The sequence below is a fragment of the Pteropus medius genome, unplaced genomic scaffold, assembly GCF_902729225.1.
Source record: "Pteropus medius unplaced genomic scaffold, Ma_sr-lr_union100, whole genome shotgun sequence".
NCBI lineage: Eukaryota > Metazoa > Chordata > Mammalia > Chiroptera > Pteropodidae > Pteropus > Pteropus medius.
Window position 1 is genome coordinate 16,283,658 of NW_024350319.1, and position 15,634 is coordinate 16,299,291.

Below are 15,634 nucleotides of genomic sequence, written 5' to 3' on the forward strand. Positions count from 1 at the left end.
TCACACTTAAAAGAAAAAAAGCATCCTAATCACTAGAACTACTTCTCTCTCTTAGAGGCTAGTTTATAGTACATGTTTTATTAACTGTCCATCACAAAATTCACCCTGTTCTCTCTGCCAAGAACTCTGGCCCTCCTAGCTAGCTGTGTATCTCTAATGCAGTAGTATTATAAAACCTATTACATGGAAACTCTCATCCAACTAACTTGGAAGGGAGGGAGGGAAGGAGGGAGGAGGGGAGGGAAAGGAGAAAAGAGAGGAGAGGGGGTAAGGAAAGAAGGAAGTAAAAAGAAAGGAAGGCAGGGAAGGAAGAAAGGAGGGAGGAAAAGGGAGAGAAGGAAGGGGAAGGGAGGGGAGAAAAAAAATTCTGATGTTTCCAAAGTATCCTCATCATCAGTTCTGGGTTCCAGTGTGAGAAAGCACCCTAGGCATCTCTCAGCACTCACCTGCCTAGTGCTTTCCTTTTTACCAAGTGTTGTAACTCATGTAGTTTTTCATCTCCATGTTTTTGCTAACAGAGTACCCTCCTTCAACCTTTGCCCGGCTAAGTCCAGTTCACCTTTTAAAAGTTAGCTGAGCAGTCACCTCTCCCAGGAAGTTGTCTCTAATTTTCTCAAGATAAGACTTTAGAATAAAAGCAAATTAAATTTAGGCTACAAAATAGTATTTCAATGCTCTTTCCTACAGATGTAGTCTTTCCAAATTGTGTACATAAAATAAAATCTATTTATTACCTGTTATTACATTTATATCTGGGTACTGGTTTTCACACAGAACAACAGCTTTGCTATCCCTCTCAAAAGCCTCTCGAAGTTCTTTCTTGACTGCTGCTGAACCACATAATCGGTATAGGCCTACTACCTAGAAATAAAATTATGGCCACATTATGGTAAATTTGATAAAGAGAAAATAGTATAGTATGTATAAATCACATGAACTTGGCAATCAAATATGTTTTGATGGCATTTAATTAAAAATATTTCAAACACAACTTTTAAAATTTCATAATAGACTATATTGATTAGTTTAATGAAAACATTCTATTCCTTCATTTAAATTCAAACAACATACTATGATTTCTATAGTGCTGGCTCTCTTAAGCAAAGACACAATCCCTTTCTTTTAGTTTTATATGCTCAACCAATATCTCCATGCCCCACGATGGTGTCCTTTAACATTTTTTGCTCTAGACTGAAATAATACAGTGGCTAAACATGGGTTTTGAATTCACAAAGCCTCGCTCTATCACTTTTTGCTTGGTGAATTTGGGCAAGTTATTTAATCTCTTTAAAACTCAGTTTCTTTATCCATAAAAAAGTATATAGTTGAAATAAGTTTCCAATATACTACTTGTGTAAAATTATCTTTTTAGGAAAGAAAAGATTCTCAGGAAGAAGTAAAAGCAAACCTATGATTTTTTTTTAACTTATCAAGTTAACTGATTATAAAGTGATGATGGAACTTCAATTAAAATAGTATATCAAAGGTAAAATAAAACCTCTAGTTCGAAATGTATATAAGATGCACAGATAAGATACCACCCATCCTCTCAACCTATGTTAAAAAGATTTGTTTTTTTGAACACTGTTAGTTCATACAGGTTCTAAAATATTAAGTCTTAAGAAGTTCACTGGGAGGAAATCAACACGGTATCTGTAAAGAAAAAGCATGCCTGATTAAGCAATCCAAGTTTTTTAAAAAAATAAACCTTCAAGAAAACTAAGGAAAATAAGTGGTTGGCACCTATACTTCCCCATCAAAGACTATTTAGAAAGTTCAATCACCTTGAAGTAAGTTATGAATAAAGAAATTATTTCAAGACAGGAATAAAGTAAAAACAAACAATGGGAACTGCTAAGAATGTGAACTAGGAATCATTTTAAAAGTTAAACCAAAAAAAAAAAAAGTTATAAATGACCTAGAGGAAGGAGTACACAAATGAAATGTCCAGGTTTACTTATTACACTAACCTCTTCTGAGTCATTAAATATCTGATAGAATACACTACAGAAGGTGTGTCTTAATATAGGAAAGTGTCAATAATGGATACAGAGAAATGTTATCCAAAATATTTGAGATGGAAAGTTACTAAGTGAAAGATAGTAAGGAACTTATGACTATTTCTAAGAGGAGGTAACCTAAGGTGTTGTTATATTCAAAAGGATCAGCATAATATGGGAAACCAAGTAATATACTGGGAATAAAATTCAAATTTCCTACTCTTATCCACATTCATGATACATTCACAGTGAGATTAGCATGTGCTCTGCTGGTCACATCATTGCAAGAAAGACATGGTAGAACTGTACATGGTCCAGAAAATGGAACTAAAATATTAGAGATGATCAAAGGAAATGTCATCACATTAGAAGAAATTAACTTGAGTACAGCCTTTCTTGTGTAAGCATAATTAAGTATCACAAAATCCCATAAGGATATAGCCCCTTGAACTTGAAAAGGAGATGAACAAATTAAAAAAAGTAATACTTCAATAGTAAGTAATAAATTAATGGAACATGCTGAAATTACATATTTTTTAAAGGTGAGTAAAGGAAAAAAAATCTAATATACATATTTCAAGGAAAGGCTATTTTAGAATATATCCCTAACTTCATAGGCTGACTTCTTGAATGAAACACTTGAAGTACATGCTTGATGCCTCTATCAGAGATAGAATCTGTACTGGATGGACCATGAGTATGATTTCTATAGTAATTTTTCCCATTAGAAGCAAGAGATGGGTGATAATAGCCTTTAAAGCATTTGGAAGATGCCATAAACTATTTTTGGTGTGACTAGCAAAACCTGATATTCATGGTGAAACACAAGAATAATTGCCTTTTTAGGTAAGCAAAATTTAAACTGTATGCTAGTCTGTAAAATGTACAGAATAAGCCTCTTTCTAAGGGGTGGAGTAGGTAGTGAGAAGCAAAAGAGACAAAACATAAAAAAGGTGTTTAAAAAGTACAGTTCCAAATGTACAACTGTAAAATTTATTTTTTAGTTCAAAAAAATTATTAAAATGACTCAAAACTTTATAAAAATAAAATGCATTGCTAAAAATGCTTTCTCAGCATTTAAAATAAGTTACAACAGTTTTATATACCTCCTCTTTATAAAATATTTCAGGAAATAGACTATAAAAGTACAGTGCTATTCGAATTACTTATGTTAGTATTCGATTGTAAATGTTTCCGTTTAATAATTAGCTTTAAAATCTGCCTAACATCTCTGATCTCTCTACACACTGCCTGAAAAAGAATGGAGGAAAATCAGAGAACCTGAAGAAAAAAGTAACTGTACCAAAAGTCAGATTGAAAATTAAAGGCTTCACTCTCACCTAGACAACACAAACTCAACCAGATAGATCATACATCTGAGAAGAGGTTTTGAACATTCAGATGTCCTACCTTTTAGCTTCAAGAAGCTACTGTATCTATTTTTGTAGATATAAACATATAAAACCCACAGAGATTAAGTAACTTGCCCAACATCACACACCTAATAATGGAGGAGAAACCAGAATTCAAATTTCCTGCATCTTAACACAAAACTCCACTAACTTATGCTGTTTCTTCAGTTCCCATGTTAAGTTCGTGGTAGGTTATTTTAAATTTCTTTTATATAAAGAAACCATATTTCAGATTTTGTAATATTTACCCTTGATGTTTTTAATCAGTGTTATAAATTCTGATAGTACCAAAGTAGAATTACCTCAGAACATGATTTTTAGTTTTAGTGTTGCAAAAATGAACATAAACAATTACTTGTACCTCAGAATAATATTTTCAATGATATGCTTTTTCTCATCGTCATAGTCTTATGACATGTATTAATGAAAATAAAAAAAGACAAGTTCTATTAACTGGTTAACATTTATATATCTTGTCACAAATAGCACCAAGTTTCTTGTTTTACTGTACTGCTTTTACCTTCTTATTTAAAATGAAAAAAGAATGAGATGTATTCTTATTTGTAGAACCTCTCCTCATCCTCCATGCTATCTCAAAGTTGAGACAGGTAAACTTACGCTTTCCAAAGAATGGGGCAGCGGGAGAGCAGGGAATAAGGGCAGGGAGTTAATTTTAGGAGTAATGTGGGTTATAAGAGTTATTGTTGGAACTCCCCACCTAGAGAATCAAACTACAGAGAAACATTCCTTAAATTAATTAATTATTTGCCATATTATACATTCTGGCTTATCTAGGAATGCCATTATAAAGCAGTCTTGATCTCTAGGTGTAAGGCCCATGCAGCTCTGCATCAAAACAAAAATTGCAAATCTATCTAGCATGCTCTCACTCACGGACAACATAGGTTAAGGCATGAATTATATCCTAAACAGAAATGAAATTTAAAAAGAATAAGAAAATGTCTAAATTAGATTCTTTTACGTTACCTTTAATTCCTTCCCCCCAAGACTTACTACAAATTTAATTGATTAATTAAGATAGATAGATAGATAGATAGATAGATAGATAGATAGATAGATAGATAGATAGAAAGAAAGAAAGATATAAAGAGGGTAGTAAAGAAAAACAGAAAAATAATACCTGACAGCCTCGCTTTACAATTTCCATAATACATTTCTGTATCAGGAGTGGCACCATCAATCCTGTATTTTCTTTCTCTACAACTTTTCGAATATCAACACCAAATATTACTGGTTCTCGATTTATATCTAATCCATGAAGAGAATTCTCCCACTGTTCCAAAAGAGTCACTTTCACATAAATAAGACCTCTAGGTTCAAGTTTGACAGCCAACTGATGTGTCTTTGTCACTCTGAATAAGGTGGGGAGAACAACAGTTCCATGACAACACACTCGATTTTTTCTTGGAGTGGGCTCCCAACTGAATACTACTAATTTCAAATGCTGAGCATTTTCAATTTCAATGTTGAAAGTGTGATCCATGTCTAAAAATGTCGTCCGACACGTGAGCAAAGCTGTTCTTGCTTTGTTTACTGAATCTACCTGAATTGCACAAAAAATGTCTTTTGAATCTATCCGAGGTGGTTTTAAATCCTCAGCACCATAGAAATGCACACTCATGAGCCCAGATATGTACTGCGAACACTTAGGTTGATCAGAAAAGCTGTAATGTCTAAAAGCATCAATGTCAATTTCATTCTTGCTACAACCATTTGGAATTATTTCTTTTCCCTTTCCAAATTTGTTTTCAGATCCATGTTTGCTAGATTTAGTTAGAAGTTCAGGTGAATCTCCATCACTGAGGTAACCACCTTTGCAAGAATACTTAGAACTTATAGAGGTTTTCTTCTGGTAGCTGTGCTGAGAAGCTACACTGGTATCAAGATGGTATCGGCTTATAACATTCCTCTTGGCAGCTGTGGTTGTGTTCCCAGAAGGTAGAATAACAGTATGATGAATTTCTTGACAGTTACATTTAGACAAGGAAGAAGTATTATCTGGACTGTTTACATAATTCAAGGTTCCTTTAACACTCAGTTTTCGGCTAAGTTCTGGCAACCTTTTCATTTTCATGGAAAGTTTCCTCACAGTTCGTGGAGATTTTAATTTATCCGGGAAAGACCAATTAATTGAACTGCCTTTTTTCACAGGGCTAGAGCTTGGAGAAGACGGTTCTACATGTTCCAATTCAGTCTTATTTGTAGAAGCTAGGATCCCAAGACCTTAAAAAAAAACAAAGATTTATAAGGTGATATGTTTTGATCCTACTTTATAAAGCACCAACTTAACAAGGCTTCATAGAAATTTTTCCCTTGTCCCATCTCAATGGGGATATTTAGTTTTAAGTTTGGGTGAATCTCCATTACCATATTCAAGCAGAACAACAAGCTATCTAAATGGCTTACAGGGAAAAGAAGCATCTCTCTCTCCATCTGTTTTTCTATTCTGAAGGTTTGGAGGAAGCGCAATATAGGTTCCTTTTAGGTGTTTCCCACTGCAATATACTTCAGTGAGTATGTTATTTTATAACTATAAACAGCGGATATCAAAGTAAATTAGGAAAGCTTCTTATAAAACATTTATTTTAACATATTTCCTATTTTAATGTTTACTTAGAAATCCTACTCTAAGATAAGAATGTTTTCTCTATATTTATAATCCTCTAAAAACTAAACTTTATCACATAGCGGTGCTGAAGAAGTTAAAAACCAAACAAGTTTATAATTCTGACAACTAAGAGCCCCTCCTTTTTCTAAAATTCTATTAGAACATATCAGCAAAGATTATACTAGAATGAATCCTAGTCAATTAAGAACTGAATATTAAATATCATAAATATAACTGAATAATTTTCAAAACTGTAAAGACATTTTCTTTCTTGTATTATTTCTATATAATAAATCCCTAGAACTTCAAAAGCTAAATTAGGGCCTATCCTTGCATTTTCAACGTATAAAACAGACAACTCAGAGCTATAAATAAGTCTTCTTATAATTTTCAGTTTTCATAAGAGTAAAACATTAAATTTTTCTCCACACAAAAATAGCTTTATTTTTTTATGAATGTCAAAATTGTCCAGGTTTACAATAAAAGTTTTAAAAAGATACAAAAAAGAGCAAGTAACTAAAATCCTAAACTGCACTACCAGATTAACCACTGTAAATATTGCGGCAAAAATAATATTAAAAGTACTTTAACAGAAAATTAATATTTAATTATTAAAAATAACACCAGCAAACATTTACTGAGCTAGACAAAATATGAAAAATTTAATAGTATGAGTAGACCCTCATTTAATTTTCACAACATCCCTATGAGTTAAGGTACCAGTAGCCCTGCATTCTCCAGCTAAGGAACCTCATGCACAGAGCTGTCTAATTTGTCTAAGGTGACACAGCTGGTAAGTTACAGAACCAGGATTCAAACCTAGATGTAGGCCTTCAGAGCCTATGCTCTTCAATACTATACTTTCAGCCTCTTCATCCTTCTATATATAATTGATTTTTTATATATAATTAATTGTTAAAGACTTTTTCTCAACTATTAAGAAGTATTCTAGTTAATATTAAACTTTCAAAGTATTCCAGTTAAAACTTTAAACTTTCAATACCCCAGTTAAAAAAAAAAAATGTACATACTAATCAATTTTATTTTTAATTTGAACCTGGTTTTAGTAAATTTTCAAACTAATAAAAATATTAGTTTGAAATTTTCAAGCAAAATAGAAATATCTTCTATAATCTAATATTAAATAAATTTAAATTGTTCCATTAAAGAAACAATTTAGTATTATTCCAATTATTTAAAATTTAAATTAACTTTTCTTACTTGATCTAACTATTCCATACAAAAATCCCTAATAACCCTAATATCAGAGGCTACTCTGTGTAATATTAGAAATGAGAAAAAAACATATTTATTCATTTTAAAAATCAATAGATTAAATGAACTTTCTTTAAAGTATTAATATTCTCCCTCCACCCCTCATTATGTGTACTAATGACAAAGAAGTGGTTTCTTTATAGAGAAAGTACTATTTTAAGTATGCCTGCTGGGCTTTTCTGGTAAGCAACTAATAAGAAATGGAGTGTTTGATAAACTAGACAAAGCATTCCCTTGTACTGTAAATTGTAGTACAATTCTACTGGTTTACTGGTCTAAAATATTCTATAGTAATTGGAGTCCTACCCTAGTCTGTAATCTATTTTGTCAGGGCATAAACAAGCTACCCAGTATATTAAATTGTTCTAGGTTTTATTAAATTTTTAAAGAGTTAATCTAACAATTCTGACTTTTTTCCCACATTGTTCATTAAATATTTCCCAAGACTCATTAAATAAGTCTCTAATTATTAAAATGAAATATTGTGTATGTTAGCAATTTCTACTACAGATAAGACTGAATTTGTTAAAACAGAAATGCTTTCTTTTTATAAAATCCAAGAGTGAAAATATTACCAAATTCAATAATCATTTAAAAGTAAACCACAATTATACTAATCAAATCACAGACTAACAATAAAGGGAAAGTACAAAATGAAAATATTTAAATATAAATTTATGAACCAGGCTAGAATCAAGTGAAACTGGCACATTCCTTCAGGACCTAGAACAGTAACTAGCGTAGAGCAAAAACTCAGTGTTTACTGAATAAATTAATTAATAAATGAATTGTTAATTGCCTATAAATTGGTAAACTTTCTAGGAAACACTATATAGGAAATACCAATAGTAGTTACCACATTCAGACCTAATAATGATACTAGTAATTGATCCTAATGCAGGAAAAAAAGATCATGATGAAAATCATTACAATAATAGTGGAAAAAAATCTATTAACACCCCACATTAGGGACCCAGTCACATAGATTAGGGCACATTAACCCAATTAAATACTATAAAGATTGGGAAACAATAATGTTAATAATAATGTTAAATATCTACAATACAAGATGAAAATACAAAGTGAAAACAAAAACCAAATAGTTACTATGATTGCAACTATATGAAAGACACATATACATTCTAGAAGTTAATAAGCAAAAAAAAAAAGTCATAATTGAGGTAGGATGATTAAAAAATTATCATTCGTATTCAGATAATTCGGATACTTGAGCTTACCTACTCCTTAATTAAAATTCATTTTGAAATTCAACCAACCTCTTTGCCTATTTCTCAACAGCTTTCTGGCAGTATTGCTAAAGAAAACTGACCACTTTAGGTAACTAAAACAAGAAAAGATGGCATATAAATAAACTGTCTATATATTTCCTTTGGCCAACTTAGGGCTGTGCTTATTATACTTTAATAATATGTTAAAGGGAAGAAAGACACTAAGAAAGGAGACATAAATGACAGTTTTACCGTACTTTAAATGTCTTTCTTTCCAGTTCACAATTTGCCACAAACAGAAAAAAAATAAAGTTTAAAGATAGTAACTTCAATTAAAATGTGTAATACTTTACAGACCCTGGCTTTCTAACTTTGCTCTTATGCCTTCTTGCCTTTTCTGCCCCATTCCACATCTATCACTATTTGCCACACACCTGTAAGCCTTCCCTATCACTCCACCCTAATAACCACCTACATTCCAAACTATTGATTTATATAGTATTTATTCTTCTCTCCATCCAGATTACAAAAGAAACACAAACTTACTCTGGAAAATCACTCTACAATTAGAAACGCACACACACAAAAATTTTTAATTATCTCAACCTCAACATCCTTGGGAGTAAAAACCATTAACATTTCCCATATAGCTTTTCAGTGTTTCTTGCAAAATTGGCATCAGATAGTACGTTCTGTTTTGTAACTCAGTTTTTCTCTTAACAATATAACATTTACTGTACCTCTTCATATCTCTAAGAAAAAGATTCAAATTCAAGTAGTTTACTTGTAAAGCACAGAAACATCGGCAAAGAAATGAGAAAATTCAGGGGAAGATTCAAAGTGAATTATCAAACCTGCTACCACTACGGGCAACTATAGCTTAAACTCATGAGAAAACTCTGGGAAACATGTAGAATTATCCCACCCAAGGAAGGAGGAATCTAGGGCAGGTCTACACCAACTCTTATCAGCACTGGTTGAAGGGCATTCCCACACTGCCTTCCAGAGAGACCCCCTACCACTTTGGAGAGAGCCTCAAGAAGAGATGCACATCCTGATGGTTTAAAGTAAGTTTATTACTTACTTAAAAGGTTGCCCCACTTAAGTAATAAAACCCAAGTGATATGGAAAAGGTACTGACAGCATCTGCTATGCCCCATATCTTTGGATATTTTGCACCATTTGAAATTTCATAAATTTAAATGATGGTATAAAACACAAATGCTTTCTTGTCAACATTTGATATTTGCAACTAAACAATAAATATGCCTTATGCTGTTTCCTGGGTAGCATATCTGTAACTAAATTTAAAAAGAAGCACATCAGAAAACCAAAGACAGTCAAGGAAGAATAAAACCACTAGGTTGAACTATATAAAATGCTATTTTTTGCAGATCAAAAATGGTTGAATATCAGTAATTTCATATGGTTCAATCTAATATGTATCGAACTTCAATTATTTCCTTTCTGCAAGGTCTTTACTTCTACCTCTTATTTCTTTCTCTCTTCTCCTTTTCCTTTGTTCGTGGGGAAACATAGGCATAGAAGTGCAAAGTAATAACTACTGATATACTGAAAATACAAATTTTTGGCTGTGGACAGGCCAGGTGTGAATGAATAAATGAAACAAAATAAGATTTAAATAAAGAATATAGCTTTCTCTTCTACTCTCCATGATTCCATTCTTTTGACTAAGAGAAAAATAATTACTAACTCAAAAGATGGACACACTATAGCACATTAGATTACAAAACCAAGTCTGTGATAAAAATAATTAACCACCATGTACATAAAAATATTTATAAACCTTTTTGAGTTTTATTTTCATGAAAATACAGTCTTTTTAAGGAAAAATGTATAGCTACAATAGAGATCTATATTTAGTTTTAGCTACAGCCAAAGAACTGAAAAATAGAAGAAAGAAAAAGGCAGATCTATAATCATCTTTACCTGTAAAGGCAGATTTCAGCATGGGACTGTCCTCCACCATTATACCTTCTTGTGTCTTGTGTCCAAGCCTTTGTCTGTACTGCTGCACAAACTCTGTGGAATGGATAAAACTGACAGGATTCACTTCATTTGACTGTGTGGTCTGAACACTGCCTGTGTGTTCGGAAGAGTACAGCAAGTCCTCAGGATGCTGCTCTTTCATTAGGTCTCTGCTAGATAATACTCTCAAACTGACAGTAGGAAACTTCAGAACAGCAGAGTTTGCCTCACTCAGACTCAAAGGATTTGATATACCAACGTCATCATCCTCAGGAATGGGGTTGTACCATATTTCCCCTTCATCATCTGCATCATTTTCCTCATTAAAGTCTAAAGAACAGTTTCCTGATAACGAAGAATCTGTAGCATTATACACCACACATGTACAATATTCTTCAGATGATTTGAAGAAAGGTTGTGATAGCTGATGTTTAGGTGGAGAGACAGGTGAGATGGATAAATGACTTATATTTTGGCATTTCTTATTTTCTTCTTCCAAATTATAAGACCTCAGAGTACTCTGATGAAGCCAATTGCGTTTCTTTGACACAGTGATGCTGTTAAGTGGCTTTTGACCTCTGAATCCAATATTACCCTTCAGATCTTCAAGTTCTCTTCTCTTCACTGTAGGCCCATAAACATTTTCAAATAAATCTGTTTTAAAGAAAAAAAGAAGGTAGAATATAATGCCTGCTAAACAAAGAAAGACATTTCCCTTAAGACTAGTTATTAAAATACTACTTTTAAAAAGATAAAAAGAAAAAAAGCAATATTAACCACATTCAGAGAATAAAACAAAAAAAAAAATTTTTGGACTTTTTTTACCTAAAAATTATTTCTATTATTTAGAAATGAGACTGTGAGTATAAGTGTCATAAGAATTCTATGAAAAAGTATAGAAAACCTCTGAGGCTGCCTTTATAAACATAACAGGGCTAACGAAGCCTTAGCCTAAGCAAAACATAATTTATAAAAAGCTTACACTGAATGCTTTTTACACAGTATGCCTTTAATTAATATTTGAATAATTTTCAACTCACTAAAAGGACCAGAAGTCTTTAGAAAACACAAATAATATTCTTACCTTTACAAAGATTAACTTTGAATAAATCTTTCAAAATAAGTGAACCTTACTCATTACTAAATTCCTCACTGATTATCAAAATTTCAACATTTGTTTCCTAATCATATTATACAGTAGCATCTTGTGCAAGGTTTAAGTTCTAAATATCTAGGGAAAAAATAAAAATAAAAATCCTTTAAGAAGGTTGCAGATTAGAACCAAGAACATTGTCTCACAATAAGCACAACACAGCTATAATTATTGGCCACGCACAAACTTAAGCAACAAGAATAAACAAAAAAGTCCCTGCCCTTAAGGAATTCATAGTCTGATGTGTGTGCGGGGAGAGCGGGGGAGGCTCAAATACCTAGATATCTGAAAATGTTAAAATAATGTGACTCTAAAATTGTATATAAAACATTAATTCCAAATAAAGAGGAAAAATTTTTATACTTCCAAAGAGTTGCATAAAGCAGGCTTCAATGACAGTCAATTAAGATAAATATGATCATAATACAAATTCATTGCACATAGATATATAAAACAAAACCATATTTCTAAAACTTTAAGATCATGACAGCTTTGTGAATTATGGAATTATGGTCTTGTGCTAATTTGAGTGTGTATATGGTTGATTCATCTTAGTATTATAGAAAGTAAAATAAGACAATAGCAAGGCTAATAACAGACATTGATAAAACCACAGTAAACTATGTAAATGAAGCTTAATAACCAAAAGATTAGGTTCATGCATAATCAAGGTTTTGAGTAACCTGCCTTCTACTGAAAAGAATCCTTTAAAAATGTAATTTTTTCTTTTTTTAATGATAAACATTACCCAACCAGATTAATAATAAATAAATAATTTTTTTAAACCTTAAACAAATTGGGTTTCAAATTCAGTTATTTTCAGAGGCATGAATAGAAAAAAGTTTAATTTTTTTTGAAACTTTAACAAATGTATCAAGATAGGTGATTGAGGGGACTGATAATTTTAGAACTTCACTACTTAAAATGTATACCAAACAGCAGCATCCTTACTGGGAGTTGGTTAAAATGTAGAATCTCAGGTCTCACCCCCACACATATTAAATCTGCATTTTAACAAGATTTTCAGGGAAGTCACATGCACGTTATAGTTGGAGAGCAATGCTCTGTAACTGTGAATCACACGCACATTAAGTGGCAAAATCTAGAAAAGACCCTTAGTGATTCTCAAATCATAAACACCATTTAGAAATGCAGAAATGCAGGACTCTGAAATCAACACATGACCTTCTCCTGAATTGTAATTCTCAATTTTCCTGCCACCAGCAACTCCAATGTTCTATGGCACTCTTCCCTGCAAAAAAAAAAAAAAAAACCCACAAGAAAACAAACAAATAAACAAACAAAATGGATTTGCTTCTAGGGCCATAATGGCAGAATTTCTGAGAGAGAGATTTAAACCTAGAAGGCAATCAAAAGATATATGCCTATAGCTACTGATCTTGAAAGAGCTAATGCATAAAAAAAATTGTTGAAAAGAATCATAACGTACCTCATAAATGTAAGAAATCAGAGCTATAAATACTTGAGAAAAGAAATAGATGAGAATTTGCATTAAACGTGTCAACTTCACTTTAAGATATAATGTACAAGATCATACCAGCTAATTAATAGTATTTTAAACAACTGTCTAAAATTTTTTGACAAAATATTAACAAATTACATGCCCCCAATTTTTTCTTTCACAAATCATGGAGCAAGAAAAGCACAGTTGAAGTAAGGCAAATTATTTTTTAAAGCCGTAAAAGGACAAAATAGCTCAACCTGGTGCTTTTGAATTTATTTCTGAGTACCTCAAGCTAATTAAAATTTACTTATAAAGATTTATAATGAAGTACAGTTGGCAAATAGATTAAAATTCCTTCGTAATCTGAAGGCTTGCAGAAACCTGACAATATTTGCTCTGTGTAATGACCTTAGATTCCTTAAATAATCATCTCAATTAGGAACAAATTGGCCAATCTGTGAACACTACATACCCAACTGCATCAAATCATTGTCATTATTATACCATCAAAAGTTTTAGTGGTTCGTGGTAAGAGCCATAAGATCATTTTGGCCACTATTTGTCATTCAGTCTCAAAAAATTCCAAAATACTTACATAGGTTGGGTATCTCCATCTCATTATATAGTTATTCTGTGTTATAAATTCTAACTGTAATTTTATTTTGAAAGAAAATATGCTCATAAATATTGTATAGAAAAATGGATATAAACTTTTTAGGTTATTTAACATCTTTACACAACCAAGAATGTACTGATTCATCTGGACTGTCCAATTAATTTTTTTAGAAAATGTGATTTAAAAGTAGAATCCAAGTAACATAAGCTTGAACTAAGTAAATATTTAAAGGTAAAGGTTTAAAATAGACATAGCAGTTGATTTTAAAAATGTCTCAAAATCTATTCTAGAATTCAATCTTCTTTGCAACTTTGAGGGTTACTTACCCCTCTAAACCTTATTGAAATTCCATCCATCTCCTCGGTCCAAGCAATTTAATAGAATTAACTGAATCACACCTCTAAAGAACTTGTAGAGTCTCTCTGACCTTATATAAATAGGGATTTTAGAGTCATGAAGACCTGAGTTTGAATTCATATAATAGTTTGAATCCATATATTAGTATATGTAAACCATACAGTAGTTTGAGTGACTTTGGGCAAACTACTTAACCCCTCTGTTTCTTTGGTGGTTGTTGTTAGAACATACCTCCATGGTGGGGGTGGAGGGAGCAATAAAGATCATATGCAAACCACCTAAAGTATCCAGAATGGTTTTAATAACTTCAACCAACCTTCATGAAAAAGTTATAAAAAAGTAGACTCTCCAAATCTATACTAGATATGTAAACATAAAGGATGAATTGGTGATTTGAAAGGAAATAACATCTGAGAAAGTTGTTTAAATCAGAGATTAAGCTTTTGCTTAGATTTCTTGTAAAATATATAAAATACCATCACATAGTAATTCTGATGTTTCATTTTAATTTCTTTTAAAATTAGTTTCATTTAGTTTCTTGATAAAAAAATCATTATGAAAAAAGATTACTATGTTCATTATTGCTTTTTAAATCCTTGAATGTTTACACTACAACTGAAAGTATTAAAAACCATCAGACAGTAAATGTTTAACCTTTGCAACAAAGAGTAAAAATATTTGAAGTTTTATAGAGATTTTTGTTATGGCTGAAATTTAACTGTCGTACAAAGAGTTAACTGAATCAAAATCAGAGGAAGTAAAGCTATACAGCCATAAAATGTAATAAATGATTACAAATACTTTACTACTGGAAATGCATGTTTTAATTTGAACTTAGCATAAAGTACACCTCCCTTCACATAAAAATATTACATTCCACTATCCTTTTATTCAAATAAAATGAAATAAATTTGAGGGGAAATTTAGATAGGTGGGTATTAGAGAGTTTTAGATTCAAAAAAAACTTTTCAAGTTTGTATACATTCTAAATGAATCATTTGATTTGTTCTCATTGTGCAATTAGTAGCTTTGTGAACTTTGTTTCTCCCCACTGTTTTGTGTTTATTAGTTAAACAAAGTTAATGTGTATAAACCAGTCCTGTAGAATTTGTAATTTTTACCTGAGAAACTGCCAAGTATTGTGAATGTTTTTTACATTCCGGCATCTAATATTTTTAAAATTATTACTGACATATAGTATAATGTTCACTAAAAGCCTTTACATTTTAAGAGTGTAATTCAAAAGACTTTTTTGCTCAGTCTGAAGATACACTTCTTTCAGAAAAGTTTTCCTATTTACAACATAATTAAGAGCTTTCTAGAATTGATAACCTAAATTTTCAGTGGAAATTAAAAAGCACACACATACAAAATAGGCAGCAAAATCCTAAAAGGACAACTTAAGTTTACAAATTACTATAAATGTGTACACTTTCTTAAAAAGCATATAAGGGATCTTTTTCTTTTGATTAAAACACTAGTGCCCTTGTTTACCAACAATAAAAAGAT

The 15,634-nt window shown here is 31.6% G+C and overlaps 1 protein-coding gene across 1 annotated transcript in view; it reads right to left on the bottom strand.

The window, feature by feature from the left end:
- The window catches only part of SYDE2 (synapse defective Rho GTPase homolog 2), a 32,788-nt gene that overhangs the window by 14,985 nt on the left and 2,169 nt on the right, over positions 1-15,634 (bottom strand). The window contains exons 2-4 of the mRNA XM_039838723.1: positions 10,496-11,188; positions 4,554-5,656; positions 735-861 (exon numbers count right to left, since the gene is read on the bottom strand). Coding sequence (XP_039694657.1) covers positions 735-861; positions 4,554-5,656; positions 10,496-11,188 — 1,923 coding nt within the window. The remainder of the gene's footprint in view (positions 1-734; positions 862-4,553; positions 5,657-10,495; positions 11,189-15,634) is intronic.